This window comes from Scyliorhinus torazame, chromosome 9 (assembly GCF_047496885.1).
Source record: "Scyliorhinus torazame isolate Kashiwa2021f chromosome 9, sScyTor2.1, whole genome shotgun sequence".
NCBI lineage: Eukaryota > Metazoa > Chordata > Chondrichthyes > Carcharhiniformes > Scyliorhinidae > Scyliorhinus > Scyliorhinus torazame.
In genome coordinates this window covers 264,786,126-264,809,925 of record NC_092715.1, presented here as the reverse complement: position 1 = coordinate 264,809,925, position 23,800 = coordinate 264,786,126, and the positions used below count along the sequence as shown (strand labels likewise).

The following is a 23,800-nucleotide window of genomic DNA, read 5'->3' as shown; positions in this document are numbered from 1 at the left end:
ACTCTCTCACTCCCTCACTCTGCTTCTCACTCAGTCACTCTCCCACTCCGTCACTCTGATTCTCAATCAGTCACTTTCCCACTCCCTCACTCTGATTCTCACTCAGTCACTCTCCCACTCCCTCACTCTGATTCTCAATCAGTCACTCTCCCACTCCCTCACTCTGATTCTCACTCAGCCACTCTCCCACTCCCTCACTCTGATTCTCACTCAGTCACTTTCCCACTCCCTCACTCTGATTCTCACTCAGTCCCTCTCCCACTCGGTCACTCTGATTCTCACTCAGTCACTCTCCCACTCCCTCACTCTGATTCTCACTCAGTCCCTCTCCCACTCCCTCACTCTGATTCTCACTCAGTCCCTCTCCCACTCCCTCACTCTGATTCTCATTCAGTCACTCTCCCACTCCCTCACTCTGATTCTCACTCAGTCACTTTCCCACTCCCTCACTCTGATTCTCACTCAGTCACTCTCCCACTCCCTCACTCTGATTCTCACTCAGTCCCTCTCCCACTCCGTCACTCTGATTCTCAATCAGTCACTCTCTCACTCCCTCACTCTGCTTCTCACTCAGTCACTCTCCCACTCCGTCACTCTGATTCTCAATCAGTCACTTTCCCACTCCCTCACTCTGATTCTCACTCAGTCACTCTCCCACTCCCTCACTCTGATTCTCACTCAGCCACTCTCCCACTCCCTCACTCTGATTCTCACTCAGTCACTCTCCCACTCCCTCACTCTGATTCTCACTCAGTCCCTCTCCCACTCCCTCACTCTGATTCTCACTCAGTCACTCTCCCACTCCCTCACTCTGATTCTCACTCAGTCACTCTCCCACTCCCTCACTCTGATTCTCACTCAGTCACTCTCCCTCTCCATCACTCTGATTCTCACTCAGTCACTTTCCCACTCCCTCACTCTGATTCTCACTCAGTCACTCTCCCACTCCCTCACTCTGATTCTCACTCAGTCACTCTCCCACTCCCTCACTCTGATTCTCACTCAGTCACTCTCCCACTCCCTCACTCTGATTCTCACTCAGTCACTCTCCCACTCCCTCACTCTGATTCTCACTCAGCCACTCTCCCACTCCCTCACTCTGATTCTCACTCAGCCACTCTCCCACTCCCTCACTCTGATTCTCACTCAGTCACTTTCCCACTCCCTCACTCTGATTCTCAGTCAGTCACTCTCCCACTCCCTCACTCTGATTCTCACTCAGTCACCCTCCCACTCCCTCACTCTGATTCTCACTCAGTCCCTCTCCCACTCCCTCACTCTGATTCTCACTCAGTCACTCTCCCACTCCCTCACTCTGATTCTCACTCAGTCACTCTCCCACTCCTTCACTCTGATTCTCACTCAGTCACTCTCTCACTCCCTCACTCTGATTCTCACTCAGTCCCTCTCCCACTCCCTCACTCTGATTCTCACTCAGTCACTCTCTCACTCCCTCACTCTGATTCTCACTCAGTCCCTCTCCCACTCCCTCACTCTGATTCTCACTCAGTCCCTCTCCCACTCCCTCACTCTGATTCTCATTCAGTCACTTTCCCACTCCCTCACTCTGATTCTCACTCAGTCACTCTCCCACTCCCTCACTCTGATTCTCACTCAGTCACTCTCCCACTCCCTCACTCTGATTCTCACTCAGTCACTCTCCCACTCCCTCACTCTGATTCTCACTCAGTCACTCTCCCACTCCCTCACTCTGATTCTCACTCAGCCACTCTCCCACTCCCTCACTCTGATTCTCACTCAGCCACTCTCCCACTCCCTCACTCTGATTCTCACTCAGTCACTTTCCCACTCCCTCACTCTGATTCTCAGTCAGTCACTCTCCCACTCCCTCACTCTGATTCTCACTCAGTCACCCTCCCACTCCCTCACTCTGATTCTCACTCAGTCCCTCTCCCACTCCCTCACTCTGATTCTCACTCAGTCACTCTCCCACTCCCTCACTCTGATTCTCACTCAGTCACTCTCCCACTCCTTCACTCTGATTCTCACTCAGTCACTCTCTCACTCCCTCACTCTGATTCTCACTCAGTCCCTCTCCCACTCCCTCACTCTGATTCTCACTCAGTCACTCTCTCACTCCCTCACTCTGATTCTCACTCAGTCCCTCTCCCACTCCCTCACTCTGATTCTCAGTCAGTCACTCTCCCACTTCCTCACTCTGATTCTCACTCTCAATCAGTCCCTCTCCCACTCCCTCACTCTGATTCTCACTCAGTCCCTCTCCCACTCCCTCACTCTGATTCTCACTCAGTCACTCTCCCACTCCCTCACTCTGATTCTCACTCAGTCACTCTCCCACTCCTTCACTCTGATTCTCACTCAGTCACTCTCTCACTCCCTCACTCTGATTCTCACTCAGTCCCTCTCCCACTCCCTCACTCTGATTCTCACTCAGTCACTCTCTCACTCCCTCACTCTGATTCTCACTCAGTCCCTCTCCCACTCCCTCACTCTGATTCTCAGTCAGTCACTCTCCCACTTCCTCACTCTGATTCTCACTCTCAATCAGTCCCTCTCCCACTCCCTCACTCTGATTCTCACACAGTCACTCTCTCACTCCCTCACTCTGATTCTCACTCAGTCACTTTCCCACTCCCTCACTCTGATTCTCACTCAGTCACTCTCCCACTCCCTCACTCTGATTCTCACTCAGTCACTCTCCCACTCCCTCACTCTGATTCTCACTCAGTCACTCTCCCTCTCCATCACTCTGATTCTCACTCAGTCACTTTCCCACTCCCTCACTCTGATTCTCACTCAGTCACTCTCCCACTCCCTCACTCTGATTCTCACTCAGTCACTCTCCCACTCCCTCACTCTGATTCTCACTCAGTCACTCTCCCACTCCCTCACTCTGATTCTCACTCAGTCACTCTCCCACTCCCTCACTCTGATTCTCACTCAGCCACTCTCCCACTCCCTCACTCTGATTCTCACTCAGCCACTCTCCCACTCCCTCACTCTGATTCTCACTCAGTCACTTTCCCACTCCCTCACTCTGATTCTCAGTCAGTCACTCTCCCACTCCCTCACTCTGATTCTCACTCAGTCACCCTCCCACTCCCTCACTCTGATTCTCACTCAGTCCCTCTCCCACTCCCTCACTCTGATTCTCACTCAGTCACTCTCCCACTCCCTCACTCTGATTCTCACTCAGTCACTCTCCCACTCCTTCACTCTGATTCTCACTCAGTCACTCTCTCACTCCCTCACTCTGATTCTCACTCAGTCCCTCTCCCACTCCCTCACTCTGATTCTCACTCAGTCACTCTCTCACTCCCTCACTCTGATTCTCACTCAGTCCCTCTCCCACTCCCTCACTCTGATTCTCACTCAGTCCCTCTCCCACTCCCTCACTCTGATTCTCATTCAGTCACTCTCCCACTCCCTCACTCTGATTCTCACTCAGTCACTTTCCCACTCCCTCACTCTGATTCTCACTCAGTCACTCTCCCACTCCCTCACTCTGATTCTCACTCAGTCCCTCTCCCACTCCGTCACTCTGATTCTCAATCAGTCACTCTCTCACTCCCTCACTCTGCTTCTCACTCAGTCACTCTCCCACTCCGTCACTCTGATTCTCAATCAGTCACTTTCCCACTCCCTCACTCTGATTCTCACTCAGTCACTCTCCCACTCCCTCACTCTGATTCTCACTCAGCCACTCTCCCACTCCCTCACTCTGATTCTCACTCAGTCACTCTCCCACTCCCTCACTCTGATTCTCACTCAGTCCCTCTCCCACTCCCTCACTCTGATTCTCACTCAGTCACTCTCCCACTCCCTCACTCTGATTCTCACTCAGTCACTCTCCCACTCCCTCACTCTGATTCTCACTCAGTCACTCTCCCTCTCCATCACTCTGATTCTCACTCAGTCACTTTCCCACTCCCTCACTCTGATTCTCACTCAGTCACTCTCCCACTCCCTCACTCTGATTCTCACTCAGTCACTCTCCCACTCCCTCACTCTGATTCTCACTCAGTCACTCTCCCACTCCCTCACTCTGATTCTCACTCAGTCACTCTCCCACTCCCTCACTCTGATTCTCACTCAGCCACTCTCCCACTCCCTCACTCTGATTCTCACTCAGCCACTCTCCCACTCCCTCACTCTGATTCTCACTCAGTCACTTTCCCACTCCCTCACTCTGATTCTCAGTCAGTCACTCTCCCACTCCCTCACTCTGATTCTCACTCAGTCACCCTCCCACTCCCTCACTCTGATTCTCACTCAGTCCCTCTCCCACTCCCTCACTCTGATTCTCACTCAGTCACTCTCCCACTCCCTCACTCTGATTCTCACTCAGTCACTCTCCCACTCCTTCACTCTGATTCTCACTCAGTCACTCTCTCACTCCCTCACTCTGATTCTCACTCAGTCCCTCTCCCACTCCCTCACTCTGATTCTCACTCAGTCACTCTCTCACTCCCTCACTCTGATTCTCACTCAGTCCCTCTCCCACTCCCTCACTCTGATTCTCAGTCAGTCACTCTCCCACTTCCTCACTCTGATTCTCACTCTCAATCAGTCCCTCTCCCACTCCCTCACTCTGATTCTCACTCAGTCCCTCTCCCACTCCCTCACTCTGATTCTCACTCAGTCACTCTCCCACTCCCTCACTCTGATTCTCACTCAGTCACTCTCCCACTCCTTCACTCTGATTCTCACTCAGTCACTCTCTCACTCCCTCACTCTGATTCTCACTCAGTCCCTCTCCCACTCCCTCACTCTGATTCTCACTCAGTCACTCTCTCACTCCCTCACTCTGATTCTCACTCAGTCCCTCTCCCACTCCCTCACTCTGATTCTCAGTCAGTCACTCTCCCACTTCCTCACTCTGATTCTCACTCTCAATCAGTCCCTCTCCCACTCCCTCACTCTGATTCTCACACAGTCACTCTCTCACTCCCTCACTCTGATTCTCACTCAGTCACTTTCCCACTCCCTCACTCTGATTCTCAATCAGTCCCTCTCCCACTCCCTCACTCTGATTCTCACTCAGTCACTCTCTCACTCCCTCACTCTGATTCTCACTCAGTCACTTTCCCACTCCCTCACTCTGATTCTCAATCAGTCACTCTCCCACTCCCTCACTCTGATTCTCACTCAGTCACTCTCCCTCACTCTGATTTTCACTCTCACTCTGTCACTCTCCCAGTCTCTATCTCGCTCTCTCTTTCCTTGTCTGCTCAATAAGGGAAATGGAAGCTGTGTCGAAACCAGAAACATCAATCGTTAGATATGGTTTTGTCTTTTTTGCATTCGTGTAACCCCAATTGCTTTTACTGATAAATGGGAGGCTGAGGGTTGTTAATTGACACATCGCTGATTTATTGATTGGCTGATTATATTTGTAATCTTGATCCACTCAACGCTCTGGTGAGGATTTTCTGGATGGGCATTGTTAATTCTCACTATGTTCAACCATGGCTCAGTGTTTATCGTTCGAGGCAATGCCTTCAGTGGCTGTTTCAGCCAGTATATTTTAGGAACTGTTTTTTCAAAGTCTATTTTCAGATTTTCAACACATGTGTTTTGTTAGATTGTGGAAATGATACAGCATGGAGATGTTGCCAGACACTCCTATTAATGGCTGATTGTTGGGAGCTCAAGAAATTACCTATTTAAAATTCATTAGAGTGAAGAGAGCAGCTCTGGCCAGGCCAGTATTTATTGACCATTCCTAATTGCCCTTGAGAGCTGCCTTCTTGAATACAGCTACCCCCTAGACCATTGCAGAGGGGCAGTTAAGAGTCAATAACATTGCTGCAGGTTTGGAATCTCATGTAGGCCAGGCCAGGTAGAGATGGCAGATTGCTTTCCCGAAAGGACATTATTGAACCAGATGGGTTATTAAAACCCCCCATAGTTTCATACTGTACATGACTGCGATGGGCTTTTTATTCTCAATTGATGTTGCATTTTACTTAACTGAATTGGAATTCCTGTAGTGCAGAAGGAGGCCATTCGGCCCGTCGAGTCTGCACCGACCCTCTGAAAGAGCACCCTACCTAGGCGCTGTCCCCTGCCCTATCCCCGTAACCCCACCTAACCTGAACATCTTTGGGCACTAAGGGGCAATTTATCACGGCCAATCCACCTAACCTGCACATCTTTGGAATGTGGGAGGAAACCGGAGCACCCGGAGGAAACCCACGCAGACACTGGGAGAAAGTGCAAACTCCACACAGTCACCCGAGGTTGGAATCGAAACTGGGCCCCTGGTGCTGTGAGGCAGCAGTGCTAACCACCGTGCCGCCAGCTGTTGCGGTGAGATATGAACTTCCAGATCATTCGCCCAAGCCTTGGGATTACTAAGCCAGTAACATAACCAATCCTCATGAGCATTGAGGTGCTCGGGCTGAACTGGAAGTTAGAATTATTGATTCATTTAAATGGTCATTTCAAACAGAAGAGACTTACAGAGCCGACGGACTACCTGATTATATTTTGGTCAGATCAATCCATTTGCATTTCCATTTCCGTCATTGGGGCCGCAGGTCTTTCTCTCCCACCCCAGAGAGAGTGTTGCTCCTAATGTCCTGGTCCATTGGAATAATAGGTAGTCATAAATCCAGCCATTTCTTTTTGTCTGATAATGCTTCTTGGGATGTTTTATTGCATTAAAGGTGCTATGTAAACGCAAATTATTGTCACGATCGTGAGTTCAACACTGTCCGAAGCTAAGCTTCCTTCCTATAAAATGACAATAGGAATAGTAAATCGGGTGAATTCTGTGTTCACTATGTTGAGGGGTGTTAAGCTTTCAGAAATCACAGAATCAAAGAATGATCGTGCACACAAGGAGGACATTCAGCCCATTGTCCCGGTGCTGGCTTTTCTGAAAGAATTCCCAATCAGTCCCCACCTCACTCCTTGCTCTTTCCCCATCGCTCTGCAAAAATTCCCATTTGAAAGTTGCTATTGAATCCGCCCTTTCTGGCAGCGCATTCCAGAACACCACAACCCTCGGCAGAAAAATCTTCCGCCATCTCCCTCTCTCTGCTTCTAATTCCAACAGAATTTTTATGATTCTGAATATTCTGCACCATCTCCTTCTCCCCTCCGAGGAGAACGGTCCCAGCTCCTCCAGGCTCTCCACGTTTACTGAAGTCCCTCATCTCCTGGTCCCATTCCAGTAAATCTCCTCCGCACTCTCTCCAGGGCTTTGAAATCCTTGCGGAACTGTGGGACCCAGAATATTGCAAGCTGGGGGTCCAACCTGTGATTTATGACAACTTTTGCACAACATCCTTGATTTATGTATAGCCCCGTTGCCACTGCTCATAAATGTATATCGCAAGAGCCAAAAAATCTAAACCACATAACAGCTTCCATTCATCCTTTGGGTTCTATGGACGCAGTTACGCGTTGATATCAAAATAAACCAAGAGCTCGTGTGATGTAACCTTAATCTCCACAGTCCTTCTCGGTGGTAGAGGGCGAGTGTTTGGAAGGTGCTGCCTAAGGAGCGTTGGTGAGTTGTTGTATAGTGGCAGCAATGTGTACCAATGGTGGAGGGAGTAAATGTTTCCAATGGGCGTTTGCCACACTCCAAGCACAAATTGCATCAAACATTGCACCCATTTTGAGAACCTGGGCGGAATTCTCCGACCCCCCGCCGGGTCGGAGAATCCGGGGCTTCCGTTGTGGCCTGGCCCGCGATCGGGGCCCACCGATCGGCGGGCCGGCCTCTCTGCCCTCTGGCCACCTTTCCTCTGCGCCGGCTACTGTAGCCCTGCACCATTTGGCGTCGGGGATGGCACGGGGAAGAAGGCCACTGCGCATGCGTTAGTTGGCGCCGGCCCAACTGTGCATGCGTGGAATCCGCGGCGCCGGGTCTGCAATTGGCAGTCCTAGCCCCCTGTGGGCCGCAGAATGGGGTCCCGGAACGGACGCTGGAGTAAAACACTCCCGTTTTTACTCCGGCGTCGGCACTTAGTCGCCCGATGGGAGAATCCCGCCCCAGATTTTCCTCACATTTCTCTCCAGTCTATTTGCATATCATCAAATGCAGAAATCTGCATGAACCCCTCGCTCTGTTTCAAAGCGGGCAGCGTGATTGAACGGCATTGTTTCGCCTGATTCTGTGACGTCAGCGAGGGCGAGATCCAGATTAACATATTTAAGTGAACCATTAGGCTCATTTAAATATGTCGCCGCCCAGTTCATCTCAGGACCGGGAACTAACGCCTGGGAGACCTCACCATGGCGCTGTTTAGCACTGTGTCACACAAACATGGACCAGGCGTAACAGCACCTGGGAGGTGTTTCTCATCGGAGGTCCCCGGTAGGTCATGCTCTGGGCACTCCCCCTGGCACCCTGGCAGTGCCCCCCCAAGGCACCCTAGCAGTGCCACCCATACACCCCGGCAGTGCCCGGGGCACTCTGGCTGTGCCACGCTGGCAATGCCACTTTCAGGGCATCAGGCTGGCAGTGCCAAAGTGCCAGGTTGCCCGTTCCATGGACTGGGCCCTGGGGTGCCCTGCCCTTTTGAGGTGGGTGAGGGGGGGGAGACATAAATTGGGGCAACGGGGTGGGAGGGGTCCGGAGGCTGCAGTGGGGTGTCCGAGATGGATCGAGAGATTGGGGCGGCATTTAAAACTAGCGCCCCGATCTCTTCCTGCACCGTTGAGCGCGTCTATGCAGGAAGTGAGGTAAGTGCAGCCTTGGCGGGGCATACCCAACCAAGACGAGAGGAAACCACAGGGCTCCGTTTGATAGCGGGTCATCCTTGGTGCTGCAGGCATTGAGAAAGAACCCGATATACCCGCCCAAAATGGGACTTTATGTTAAATCGTGCCCATAAATTATTTTTTTAAAATATTGCTTTGCAAAATAATCCTTGATGTATTTAAAAATGTCATGATATTCATATAAACATATCCTGGTGCAATCACACACACACTGATGGACAGGTCGACGGACCAATCAACACACACGCAACATCACAGCCAATCACCAGTGAGAGCACACTCACTATAAAACGGGGAACACCACAGTTCCCGCTCATTCCAGCAGGCGACAGCTCAGGGCACAGAGCTCACAGCGCGCCACTCAGACATACACCATGTGCTGAGTGCCTCTCTAAGATAGTACTGGGGCTGGGTCCACAGGTTAGCTGGCGAAGCACGTACCCAAGCCAGCAGTATACAGTAGATGTTATCAAGAATAATAAAACAGAGTTGTACCATCTACAACCGTGTTGGTTCGTTTGTGTAGCGGAACCCCCAACACGACATAGTACCAGGATTGGAACCCAGCAACTGTGAGACCTACCTGCACATCTTCAGCGATCCGCCATCCTGCGCCATGGACACCATCAGCCCGCCGCAGCCGCTCCAAATCGCTGGAAACCTCGGCGCCCACTGGAAGCTGTTTAAACAGCGCTTCCAGTTCTTCCTAGAAGCCACAGACAGGGAGAATGCATCCGACACCAGGAATATCGCCCTCCTCCTCTCCACGGCAGGGCAACACGCCATCCACATCTACAACTCCCTGGCATTCGCGGACAACGAGGACAAGACGAAGTACAAGATGGTCTTTCTAAAACTTGAGCAACACTTCAGTGTCGAAGTGAATGAGAGCTTTGAGAGGTACCTCTTCCAGCAGCGCCTGCAGGGTAAGGATGAGCCTTTTCAATCCTTTTTGACACACCTCCGTATCCTCGCGCAGTCCTGCGGCTATGAGGCCACCTCCGATTCCATGATTCGGGACCAGATAGTTTTTGGGGTCTCCTCGGGCACCCTACGCCAGCAGCTCCTCAAAATAAAGAGCCTCACTCTAGCCACCGCCATCGAAACCTGCGTCCTCCACGAAAACGCGACCAGCCAGTACTCTCAATTCCAGGCAGCCGAATCGGCACGGCACGGATCCCACGAGGCCGAGCGGGTCCACTCCATCGAGTTCCTCCCGACCAGCGGCCCAGACGAGGGCGGCCATTTTGCACTCTTTCCACGGCCTCCCGCGCTTGTATGCGCCAAAAGAGATGTTGACGCAGAGGGACGTGACGTGACGCGCAGGCGTGTTCTACGCAGGACCGAACTGCGCATGCGCGGTGGTGCAACGAAAGCCATGACGTCACGACGTGCGGCAACTGTGGATCCGCACATTTAAAGCGGCAATGTCCAGCGAAAAATCGACAATGCCTCCGCTGTGGCAAGCTGGGCCACTACGCTGCCTGCTGTCGAGCAGCTCAACCTGCCTACGCTCCGCAATTCTGCCAGCCTCGCAGGGACGTGTGGGCCATTCAGCCTCCATACACCGAGTCATACCCTGACGACGTACAGACCGGTGATACCGACGACCGGGAAGCCTTCCGCGTTGCGGTAATTGACAGAAATCGGATGTCCCCAAGTAGGACCCACCAGCCGATGCCAGTGCACAGCGTCAATCCAGGTGATGAATGGTGTGCCACCCTAACGGTCAACCCGAATTCGTCGCCCACCTACTAGGCTGGACTTATACGCCTGTTTGCACATTGGACTCACTGAATTGTTGTGCAACAATGTTAATGTGTTTCTCTTTTTGTCGTTCCAGGAGTTCTCTTTCGATGTTTGATGATTGCACTTGTATTGCTTATGGTACAACCTCGTTGCTATGTTGCACCTGACACCTTCCTCTGTATATAGTTTAGCCTCATGTACATGTTGTAAATATTGCACACACATACTCAGCCGCACTCAGTACACACCAATATTTATTACCATGTAGGCACATATTCTTGTGAAAAGGGGGGATGTCATATTCATATAAACATGTCATGGTGCAATCACACGCACACACTGATGGACAGGTCGACGGACCAATCAACACACACACAACATCACAGCCAATCACCAGTGAGAGCACACGCACTATAAAACGGGGAACACCACAGTTCCCGCTCATTCCAGCAGGAGATAGCTCAGAGCACAGAGCTCACAGCGTGCCACTCGGACATACACCATGTGCTGAGTGCCTCTCTAAGATAGTGCAAGGGCTGGGTCCACAGGTTAACTGGTAAATACGAACCACAGCCAGAAGTATACAGTAGATGTTATCAAGAGTAATAAAACAGAGTTGTACCATCGACAACCGTGTTGGTTCGTTTGTATAGCGGAACACCCAACATGACAAAAAGTAGTAGCTTTCTGCAGTTTTATTAATGCAGTTGAAAATGCATTTGTCACAAAAATAAAAGCATTTTTAATTGGCAACTAGGTCACCACCGATGAGGAGCATGATTTGAAATCACGGAGGATGACTTTAGAAATATACAGAAACATTTGTGGATATGTTGAGGGAATTAATTTTTTTTAAAAACTTTCAAAATGTTTTACAAGGTGCCCTATTAGTGTCCTTGCTCCCAAAAGAAGCAAATTAATTGAGAGAATGTCCTCTGAAAACGGGTTCAGGTAGAGGACCGTCACCATGGTGGTTAATTTGGTCCAGAATAAAATTCTGCCTTCTTGCGATGTCCAATTTCAGGTCAATTCTGTAGAGAAATCGACAGCACGTTTGCAGATTTCCAACGTTTTTGTGGACTTGGTCATCACTTTCTTCACCTCTTGTTGCATTTCCCCATTATGGGAGTTTGGGGAGGATCTTGGTGGGGGGTGCGGTGAGAGGGAGAAGGGGAAAGGGGCTTTCTCCTGCCAACACTTAATTGAACACTCCAGCAAAATGATGGCTGATTTGGAGTTTGATAATGGTGAGTGTCCTCCTTGTTTTGCAGGTCGCTATGTCTACATTGAAGGCTCTCCTCGTCATTATGGCAAAGTGGGCCTCCTCACCAGCCCTCAGCTCCGAGGTCTGGGAGAAAGCTGCGTGCGACTTGTGTATCAGATAACTGGTACGGATCCTGGAAGACTGAATATGTACTTTCGACCAGAAGGAAACAGCTTTGACTTTCTGCTCTGGTCTGCCAACCAACCCTCCGACAGCTGGAAGATTGCTAGCATAGGCGTCAGTAACATAACAGACAAATCGAAGGTACGTACGGTGTGCAAGCAAGTCGCTTACTCTTCTAAGCCCTTCGCTGATTTCGGGGAAAATGTCTAGAAAACTGTTGATGTCGACACTTGTGCAGGAGTTCTCCCTCGGCTCACCTCGAGGCCCTGATTTCCTCATCCACGTTTTGGTTACCTCTACCCTTGCCTCCTCCGATGGTTTTACAGCCCAACCATTCAACCTTGGACCTTCTGTAATCTTGACCTGCTGCATGTTCATTTTCACCAAGTTCAATTCAACCCATTGCCTTTGGGCTCCCCATCCAGCAAGGCCTCAATTTTAAAATTCCCGTCTTCATATTCAGATCCCTACCTTGTCTTAGTGCTACCCTCTTTCTGTAACGTCCTCCAGCCCTTGTTTCTGTAACGTCCTCCAGCCCTACGCCCACTGAGACCCCCACCCTCCTCTAATCCTGGCCGGTGGGCGGTCCTGATTTCCATGGCGCCGACATTACTGGCCGTGCCTTTAGCTGCCTGGGCTCCAAGATCTGGATTGCCCTCCCTAAACCACTCCAAATATCTCTTGTGATATTATCATAATTATCAGCATTTCAAGGGTTAATGTAGTGTCGAGAGTAGCCACTAGGTGGAGCTACAGATACAACTATATAAGACAGTGATGCTAGGCCTTCAGGGAGTAGTGTATGCAGGGGATAGCTAGTGAAGACCAGAAGAGCAGATAATGTGAGTAATAGATTATAGTTTATACCAGTAGTGAGATTAGCTGTAGAGGAGTGTAGTTAGATGTTATTGTGTATTCTGAAGGACTAGCAGCACGGTTGTTAGCACAGTTGCTTCACAGCTCCAGGGTCCCAGGTTCGATTCCCGGCTTGGGTCACTGGCTGTGCGGAGTCTGCACGTTCTCCCCGTGTCTGCGTGGGTTTCCTCCGGGTGCTCCGGTTTCCTCCCACAGTCTAAAGACGTTAGCAACAGTCTAAAGAGGTTAGGTGGATTGGCCGTGCTAAATTGCCCCTTTGTGTCCAAAAAGGTTAGGTGGGGTTACTGGGTTACGGGGATAGGGTGGAGGTGTGGGCTTAGGTAGGGTGCTCTTTCCAGGGGCCAGTGCAGACTCAATGGGCCGACTGGCCTCCTTCTGCACTGTAAATTCTATGATTCTATGAAGTGTCGTATCCCAGTTTCGTAGTGTAAATAAAATCTATTTTGTGGTCTTTGTGAACACGATTCCAACCATCCCGAAATAAGCAACACCAAAGAACAAAGAAATGTACAGCACAGGAACAGGCCCTTCGGCCCTCCAAGCCCGTGCCGACCATGCTGCCCGACTAAACTACAATCTTCTACACTTCCTGGGTCCGTATCCCTCTATTCCCATCCTATTCATGTATTCGTCAAGATGCCCCTTAAATGTCACTATCGTCCCTGCTTCCACCACCTCCTCCGGTAGCGAGTTCCAGGCACCCACTACCCTCTGTGTAAAAAACTTGCCTCGTACATCTACGCTAAACCTTGCCCCTCTCGCCTTAAACCTATGCCCCCTAGTAATTGACCCCTCTACCCTGGGGAAAAGCCTCTGACTATCCACTCTGTCTATGCCCCTCATAATTTTGTAGACCTCTATCAGGTCTCCCTGATACCAAGAACACCACGGGAAGGATTCTCTAATCCCGCGGCAGAGTGTCCACGCCGTCGTAAACGTCGTTGTGTTTCACGGGCCGAGCCGAGGACTAATTCTGGCCCCTACATGGCACTGGAGCGGTTCACGCCTCTCCAGCGGCAGATCTGGGTGTGAACAGTGCGCTGCAGGATCCACGCCAGAGAGGCCGGCCCGCCGATTGGTGGGCCCCGATCGCGGGCCAGGCCACATCGGAGGCCACCCCCCCCCCCTCCCCCCACACGGAGTCGGATTCCCCCCCCCGCCCCCCCAAAGCCGCTCCCCGACCCTTCAACGGCGAGTTCCGGCCGGCTGAGAGCAGGTATGGATGGCACCAGCGGGGCTCGGCGGTTTTACGACGGCCGCTTGACCCATCCCGGGCCGAGAATCGGCTGGCCGGCATCGGGGCGGCGTGGCGCGATTGACGCCCGTCGCGGGGATTCTCCGGCCCGGCCCCGGGCTGAGAGAATCCCGCCCCACTTCTCTCTCCCTTAAGATGCTCCTTAAAAGTGACCTCTTTGACCAAGGTTTGAGTCATCTATCTCCCTCGTATCTCCCTATGTGAGTGCTTAGTTTTGCTCCTGTGAAGTGCCTGTTTTGCTGTGTTTAAAAACACGGGCCGGGATTTCCAGTCCCACTCACTGGGAACGTTTAGCCCCGCTGAAAGCCAATGGTCGTTTGGCTGGCCTGCCTCATCCCCCGCGGCGGGTCCCACCACAGCAGCGCTGGGAAATCCCAGCCACAGTATAAACACAAGTTTCTGTGCTGTTGTGGTGGCAAGATGGGACATCGATGGTACAGCATATATTCCAAATGCCACTGAGCGACACTGAATTCTCCAGGAATCACGTTGATTGGACAGCAGGACGCGGAGATATTGAACAGAACTTGATGGGGTGTTTCAGGTAACGAAAGCTGGTTTGGGCATTTCTTTGCTTGTCCTCACTTACTGTAGTTGAAAATACTCAATCCATCAGTCAGATGAGGAGTTACCAGTCTAGTTTGGTGCAATTGACTTTCTGGGTTCAGAGTTTGGTTGAAGGAAAGTAGCTACAATGAGAGACACCAGAAAGCCACAAATGTGAAACGGTTGCCAGCCTCGGTGGGATATAACCACCAAATACAATTCAGTTTGTCAGACAGCATCTGTGGAGAGAGAAAAACAGTAAACATTTCAGCTCACTTACCTCTCTGTCTGAAGCATTGGGCCCAATTTTAACTTGTTGCAATTGAGTGGGTTTTGATAAGTTATAATTGGACCCATTAACTAACTCTCTTTCTCTCACTCCCTCTCTCTCTCACTCCCTCTCTCTCTCACTCCCTCTCTCTCTCACTCCCTCTCTCTCGTTTTCTCTCTCTCGCTCCCTCTCTCTCGCTCCCTCTCTCTCGCTCCCTCTCTCTCGCTCCCTCTCTCTCGCTCCCTCTCTCTCTCGCTCCCTCTCTCTCTCATTCCCTCTCTCTCACTTTCTCTCTCTCGCTCACTCTCTTTCGCTCCCTCTCTCTCTCATTCCCTCTCTCTCTCATTCCCTCTCTCTCGCTTTCTCTCTCTCTCGCTCCCTCTCTCTCTCGCTCACTCACTCTTTCTCGCTCTCTCTCTCTCTCGTTCTCCCTCTCTCTCGCTCCCTCTCGCTCCCTCTCGCTCACTCACTCACTCTCTCTCTCTCTCTCTCATTCTCCCTCTCTCTCGCTCCCTCTCTCTCGCTCCCCCTCTCTCTCGTTCCCCCTCTCTCGCTCCCTCTGTCTCACTTTCTCTCTCTCGCTCCCACTCTCTTGCTCCCTCGCTCTCGCTTCCTTTCTCACTCCTCTCTCGTCCTCTCTCTCGCTCCCTCTCTCTCGCTCCCTCTCTCTCGCTCCCTCTCTCTCGCTCCCTCTCTCTCGCTCCCTCTCTCTCGCTCCCTCTCTCTCGCTTTCTCTCTCTCTCGCTTTCTCTCTCTCGCTCACTCTCTCTCGCTCCCTCTCTCTCGTTCCCGCTCCCTCTCTCTCGCTCCCTCTCTCTCGCTCCCTCTCTCTCGCTCCCCCTCTCTCGCTCCCCCTCTCTCGCTCCCCCTCTCTCGCTCCCCCTCTCTCGCTCCCCCTCTCTCGCTCCCTCTCTCTCGCTTTCTCTCTCTCGCTTTCTCTCGCTCCCACTCCCTTGCTCCCTCGCTTCCTTTCTCACTCCACTCTCGCCCTCTTTCTCCCTCCCTCGCTCTTGTTCCCCTCTCTCGCTCCCTCTCTTTTGCTCCTTCTCACTTGCTCTCTCTCTCGCGCTCCTTCTCTCTCTTGCTCCTCTCTCGCTCCTTCTCTCTCCCACCCTCTCTCTCTCTCTCGCTCTCTATCTCTCTCTCTTTCCTCTAATCTCTGTCTCTCTTTCTCTCTCTCCCTCTCTCCACAGATGCTGCCCACCCTATTGAGTGCTTTCAGCCTTTTCGGTTTCTATTTCAGATTTCCACGGGCAGCACGGTGGCGCAGTGGTTAGCACTGCTGCCTCACGGCGCCGAGGTCCGAGGTTCGATCCCGGCTCTGGGTCACTGTCTGTGTGGAGTTTGCACATTTTCCCTGTGTTTCCGTGGGTTTCGCCCCCACAACCCAAAGATGTGCAGGGTAGGTGGATTGGCCGCGCTAAATTGCCCCTTAATTGGAAAAAATGAATTGGGTATTCTAAAATTTTTTTTTTTTATTTGAGATTTCCAGCAATGTGCAATCTTTAGGCTTTGTTATCTCCGTGCTGTTTATGGGAGCTTGCTTTGCATAAATTGGCTGTTGAGTCTCCTACATTCCAGCAGTAACTGCACTTTTAAGTACTTTATTGGTTGTAAAGCACTTTGGAATGTTCTGAAATTGTGAAAGGCATTAAAAAAGGAGAGGCCTTTCATTTTTCATTTGTATTCGGAAAACCCGATCCCACTGCTGATTAGGTAGAGCATAGATAATTAGGATGTGCAGTGTCTTGCCTTCAAAATGTTGGAATGAAGGGGTAAAACAAGATGTGGGGAACTGGAATGTGTTCATTATTTCATGTTATTACGTAAAGACAAATTATATTGATTAAAGTTAATTATAAGTCACTCTGTGAACGAAACCAGTTCAACGCTTCATATCTGGCCTCATGACAGGAACATAGCAACAAGATTCAGTCCCTTGAGCCAGTTGTGTGAGATTGTGGCATTTTAACTCCATCCACCTGCCTTGCTTCCATCACCTTTTAAACTGTTGTCTGTTATAATATGCACCCATGCACATCATGAGGTAAAAACAGGCAGTGACAGACACCCAGGTGAGCCAATCAACACACAGGAAAGAACACAACCAATCACCAGACAGAACACCAGAGGGGGGTTTCCCACTATAAAACACGCGAGGCATCAGCACTCCGCCTCTTTCCACTGGTGACAACTGTAGTGACAGTCAGGGTGTATATATCAGTTAGCATCTTCTACATGTGGATCAGAGCTAGCCTGATCTAGTTAGTTAGAGTTAGTACACTTAGAGTAGTAGAGTGTCAGCCCACAGCAAGCTGTGTGCATTGTTACAGAAGTTCAATAAATCGTATTGAACCAACGTCTAAGTTTGGTGTATGCTTTACAATCCATCTGTTTCCTGTTGCAGTCCGTGTTACCCCAGGGTGAATAACACAACATTGACGAGCAAAAAGTCTATCAATCTCAGATTTAAAACTATTAAATGAGCTCTGACCTTTTGGGAGAGGGCATTCCATACAGCTACAACCCTTTGTGTGAAGCACTGTGTCCTTACATCTCTCTTGCTTCAGTTGTATAGGAGCTTGGTTAGACCGCACCCAGAGTACTGTGTCCAGTTTTGGTCCTCTGACCTCAGAGAGGATATCACTACTGTAGAGGGAGAGCAACGAAGGTTCACCAGACTTGTTCTGGGCATGACGGGACTGTCTGTGACGAGAGATTGGGAAAACTGGGCCTGCATTCTCCAGGGTGTCGACAAATGAGAGGTGATCTCATTGAAACCTATCAAATAGACAGGGTAGATGGAGGTGAGGTGTTTCCCTCGGCAGCAGAGTCTCGAACCAGGGGGCGCAATTTCAGAATAAGGGGGAAGCCACTTAGGATCGAGATGAGGAGAAATGTATTTGCACACAGGTTTGTGAATCTTTGAAATTCTCTACTCCAAGAGGGTGGAGGAAACTCAATTATTGCGTAGGTTTAAATCAGAGATTGATGGATTTCTGATTCACAATAATGCAAAGGGTTCTGGGGATAGTGGGTGGAAAAGACATTGAAGTGCCTGATCAGCCATGATCGTACTTAATGGTAGAGCAGGCTCGATGGCCCCCTCTTGTTCCTAAGTTCCTGAATTGTCTGCCTCTGACTTTGAGGTTATGCCCCTTCCCCTGAGCTCCCCGTCACTGAGAGAAAAAACATCTTTCTCTCTCTACCCTTTCAATTCCTTTCAAGATCATCAAAAATCCTCAATCGAATCACCCCTTAACCTAATCCTTGGACCTGGTGACATTCTGGTGAACCTGCACAGCAATCCTTCCAAAGCCAGTATCTCCTTTCAGAGGAGAGGTGCACACAGTGCTCTGGATGTTGCCTAACCAGAATTTTGTGGTATCTGTAGATAAACTCTCTCCCCTTTATTTTCAAGGGGTGGGATTCTCCGAGCCCCCGCTGGGTTGGAGAATCGGCGGGGGCGCGGGAAATTCCCGCCATGCCACTCTGATGCCGGGCCGCGATTCTCCGGCGACTGGGGAATCGGCGGCAATCGAGCCCGTGCGGTCGCCACAGCGCCGGTTGGGGGCTGCTGAAAGAGGCCCCCGTGGTGATTCTCGGCGGGCGACTGGCCGAACTCACGCCGAGTTGTGCCGAGTCCGCCCGGCGTGGTTCAAACCTGGCACCACCCGCTGGGAGCTCAGATCCGCGGCGGCTGTGGACGTCCTGGTGGAGGGGCGGGGGGATCTGACTCTGGGGCGGGCCTCCACGGGGTCCAGGAACGCGATCGGGGGCTTCCGATTGGCAGGCGGCCACGACCTGTAGGGGGCCTACCTCCTTCCGCGGGGGCCCGCCTTTCGGTCGCCGACATGTTGCTCCGCGCAGGCACGGAGACGGCAACCACGCGCATGCGCAGATCGGTGTTTATGCCGGCGTCAATGTTTAAAATGAAATTAAATGAAAATCGGATTTCGGAGAATCCCGGCCAAGTTCTCCAGACGTAAAGTCTATTTCAATAATAACTTTTTGAACCCGACCATGACATTTTTGTGATCTGTGTACAGGGATCCCTAAATCTACGTGTGACACTAATAAAGATTATTATTATTATCTTCACTCTTCCCAGTTTTTCACTATTAATATAAGACTGAGATCAGCCCTTTTTTGTTTGAAAATGGATGAATTCACATTGACCTGCATTGAAATCTATCTGCCACACTTTTATCTATTCGTCCAATCTATCAATGTGGCTTTGTAATTTCATGCTTCTGTGCACACTACGCATTGTATCATCAGTCTTGGTATAATTGGAGAACATAGATGCATGGCTGTCTAGAAGAAATTGAATCAGGTGTTCCAATCAATAAAATCTTGGCTGAACTTTTCCAATTTACCGCCCTATCCCTCGATTCCCTTCCCGACCAAATTTTGATAAATGGGCGGCACGATAGCACAGTGGTTAGCACTGTTGCTTCACAGTGCCGGAGACCCGGGGCGGGATTCTCCGCTCCGCCGCGCCACATTTCCGCCCCGACCCGCCGGCGGATGCTCCGTTTTGCCGGCTGGTCAATGGGGTTTCCCATTGTGGGGCAGCCCCACGCCGTCGGGAAACCCCCGGACTGCCGGCAAAATGGAGCATCCCGCCGGCGGAGAATCCCGCCTCCGGTTTCGATTCCCGGTTTGGGTCACTGTCTGTGCGGAGTCTGCACATTCTCCCCCTGTCTGCCGGGGTTTATTCCGGGTGCTCCGGTTTCCTCCCACAAGTCCCGAACGATGTGCTTGTTACATGAATTGGACATTCTGAATTCTCCCTCTGTGTGCCTGAACAGGCGCCGGAATGTGGCGACGAGGGGATTTTCACAGTAACGTCATTGCAGTGTTCATGTAAGCCTACTTATGACACTAATAAACATTATTATTATTATTATTAAATTTCAGCCTTGAATATACTGAACAACTGAACATCCAGGACTCTATGGGGCAGAAACTCCAAAGATTCACAACTCTTGGGACACACACACACACACACACACACACACACACACACTCTCTCTCTCTCTCTCTCCCAGCATCCACCCTGTCAAAGCTTCAAAGAATTTGAAATATTTCAATTAGTTGACTTCTCATTCTGCTAACTCCAGAGAATATAGACCCATTCTACTCTATCTTTTTTCATAGGAAACCCCTCTCATATCAAGAATCAATCTAGTGCATCTTAGTTGTTCCCCCTTCCAGGGGAAGTAAATCTTTACAACGGTATGGAGTCAAAACAATGCAGTCCTTCACGTGTGATCTTACCAAAACCCTTTATTATTGCTCCAAGACTTCCGAACTCTTATACTCCAACCCCATTGTAATAAAGGCTGACAAACATTTTGCATGTTAACATACTGTGACTTGTGTGCAAGGACACCTAAATCCTTCTGAAAACCAACATTAACATAATTTAAACTTTAAAAACACATTTCATTATTTCCTGTCAAAGTGGATAATATCCCACCCCCAACAATACACTCCATCTACCAACTATTAGCCCAGTCACTCAACTGATCTATATCTCTTTGGAATATCTGTGGTGACCTCCTTGTAGTTCAACAACTTTAGACCATGAACTCTCTCCCCATCTTGACTGTTCATAAAATAAAAGTAGTCTTAAGAGATTTACATTTGTATTGGTAAACATTAGAAATAATTTATAGTTTTAAGTGGGTTTAATTTAATGTTTCCTTGCCCGGAAGAGTAAAACCTAATAGTTAGAATGAAGCTGGATAAAGGTGTTTGTGTGTGGGGGTTGATTTCAATTCTCACTGTGATTCCATTGTGCTTAGAGAAGGCTATGGCATAAAGACTATATCAATCAGCAGTGGTTGTTTAGCAACTGGGGCCTTGTAAGGTAGACACACTTTTAAGTTTTAGTTTAACTGACTTGATTGCAGTTGGAGATCGATAGTAAGAGGAAGGCAGCTCTGCTCGAGTCAGTTGGTTTTAGAAGGCTAAAGAGGGAATATCTCTCAGCCTTGCTAGAAGAAAAGCCATACTATGGAGTAATGGTTAAGAAGACAGATGCTGGAACCTAAAGTCCAGCTAGTTAAGGAAACTAGAGAGATGAGGAGAGGTTTCCAAGAAGTCTGGAGTTATCAAAACTGAGGAAACTGCGAATGAGAACAGATTACTGTTCAGTAAAGTCACGTGAGAGGCCACAAAGATATCTGCAGTCGTGCTGAGGTTTTTGAGAAATTATTACTGTCTGGGAGACATTATTTGAAATGACTGTGGAAATCAGTGGACAAAGGAAACCTGAAGGGAGAAGTGTAAAACCTGAAAGTGAAACCTTGATGGGAGCAGCAGAGAGACGGCAAAATTTAAAAGAAGATTTAAAAGTGTGACTTTTGAAAGCGGACTTTGAAATCACTCGTGTTGAAGCCGGAGTTCAGCGAGACAAGGTGGATGACAGTATAAGCATCATCTGGGGGGGGCGGAAGTTGGGAATTTGAGGCAAAATACACAGACATTCACTTGGCTTCAGAGAGGATTGTGTCTTACCAGAGTCATCTCGTGTGCTTAAAATGCACTTTGTGTCAATGAGACCATTGTAGATTAAGATGTACTTTGTAATATGTGTCAATTTTAAAATTTGTGCGTAACTGTTACGCTAAGGGGGAGTCAAGAAGTACATACTCGTAATCCAATTTTTTTCATGTTTACATTTTTTTTCCTGGTTGTTAGAACTAATTTGTGGTTCTGTGAATCTGTCCCTCCACGTTTATACAATTTTGTTGTATAAAACAAAAGTAAACTTTATGGTCTTTTGAGCCAGAGTTGCATTCTGGGATCTTCGCATCCAGTTATAACACCAACTGGGATCGTACAAGAAGTGGGGGCTCTTGTGGGATTTCAAAACATAGCGATAGGGTTATTGGATGCTGATTAGTATTAATTTGTTGGGATATTTTGAAAATGTGGAAGGCATGCTGAATAGTAAATCTTGTTCCGGGGTTTATTATTAAATGTTGGGATCTGTGAATCCTTAATAAAGAGTAGGTGGGGGACTGAGGTAGTGGCGAAAAAGAATTGTAGTTACCGTGAGGTATATTGTATAGGTTAGAATCCAAAATGGAGTTGGAAATCGCCAAGACCTTTCTAAAGATGGAGGATGTAACTGACCGATTTATTGGCAGATTAATTGGAGTTGGGATTACCTGCAGGTAAGGAAAGGTGACATTATTCAAAGCATAGTGAAACATTCAAAATTGCAAGGGCCGACAGGTAGGCCAAGTGGAAACTGAATTAGCTAAAATTCAATTACAAATAAAACAATAAAAACTGCAAGGAAAAAGAAAGGAAAAGGAGAAAAAATAGAAACGGAGAAACTTGAAATGCACAAAGTAGAAAGGGAAAAAGAAGGTTTTTTGAAAGGAAATTAAAGTAAGAAAACTTGAAGTGGAAGTGGAAAGATTAACAATAGCAGAAAGAGAAAAGGAGAAAGGGAGAGAATTTCAGTTTAAAATGTTGGCAGTTAAAAAAGGAGCGAGTTGAGGAAGCAAGTAGTTCTAGACATGAACCTAGTGGGTTCATGTCTACTTATACAAGCTTCCAAAATTTGAGGAAAAAGATGTGGAGCATTCTTTATTTCTTTTGAAAAGGGAGCTAAACAGATGAAATGATCAACAGAAATTTGGGCATTACTTTTACAAAATAATTGGTGGGTAGAGCTAGTGAGGTGTGCGCATCATTGTCAGAGGAGGTACCTGTAGATTATGATATAGGAAGAAACTTACCCTCGGTGCCGATGAGTTGGTTCCTGAGGTGTACAGGCAGAAATGTCAAAACACAGGAAAAAATCCGGGACAAACTAATATTGAATTCGAGAGAGTGAAGCAAAATAATTTTGACCGTTAGATACGAGCGTTAATGATGGAGAAAATATATGAAGCCCTCCGAGAGGTGATTCTTTTGGAAGAATTTAAAGATTCACTTCCTTTGGTTATTAGAGTGCATGTTGAGGAACAAAAATAACAACTGCTAGACAGGCAGCAGAGTTAGCTGATGATTATGAACCAAACCTTTTTTTTTCAGTCATCATTTTAAACATGAACAGGGTAGAAAGTGGGAAGGACAAAAGAAAACAGTCAAGAAAGAGGTGGAACAGTTGGGAATGGTCAGGGAATGGTCAGGAAATTTCATTTCAGATCAAAAAGGAAAATTCAATGGTCTAAGTGTTTCCATTGTTATAAAATGGGACACGTTAAGGTAAATTGTTGGAAACTAAATGGAAAACCAGCTTCAGAAGTAGGAAAGGAAGCATCTGAAAAGGGAATGGCTGTTAAAAGTGGTGTAGGCGAAATTTGCTCTTTCAGTAACAATGAAAAAGGGGAATAGATCTCAGGGTACTTCAGAGAATTATTTGAGTACTAGTGAAGGATGTCAGGCTAGTGGAGGTTCTGCATGTTTTGTTTCAATGGGAAAGGTTTTCCCTTACTCGTCTAACTAAGTAAGTAAACAAATTAAAATTGTGACAGGAACAGATCAGTCATTAATGGTAGCTGATGATACAATTTGTATTCCAGGAAGTTTTATGAAGGAAAATGTAGTAAGATATATTAATGGAAGGGATGAACCTGTTTCTTTTTGTGAAGTTAATTTTAAGAAGTAATTTTGTAAATGGAATATTTATGGTAGAAATTATTCCTAAATGACCTACTGGGGGAATGGATTTCATCCTAGGTAATGATTTGGCTTGTGGAGACAGGAATGTGATGACAACTGTATTGCAACAGGCAGTTGATCATGGTAATCTCAGTAACTTTTTCAAAATTACCGTGGAGAAAAATGAGACACTTATTGCAGATAACAAACAATTGAAAGGAAACCTGATTGATACAGAAAATCAACCTTCGCGTATGAAAGAGGAGTTGGCGAATGTAAAGAGAACTGATGATGACAATTGAGAATCAGTCAGGAAAAGTTGAATATTTGACTGAGGACTTGAAAGCATTTTCTTTTCTTTTAT

At 48.7% G+C, this 23,800-nt stretch overlaps 1 protein-coding gene across 4 annotated transcripts in view; it reads left to right on the top strand.

The window, feature by feature from the left end:
• The window catches only part of mamdc2a (MAM domain containing 2a), a 154,566-nt gene that overhangs the window by 39,810 nt on the left and 90,956 nt on the right, over positions 1 to 23,800 (top strand). For all 4 annotated transcript variants that reach the window (XM_072517392.1, XM_072517391.1, XM_072517393.1 and 1 more), the window contains exon 3: positions 11,742 to 11,998. In XM_072517392.1, the coding sequence (XP_072373493.1) occupies positions 11,742 to 11,998 (257 nt within the window). The remainder of the gene's footprint in view (positions 1 to 11,741; positions 11,999 to 23,800) is intronic.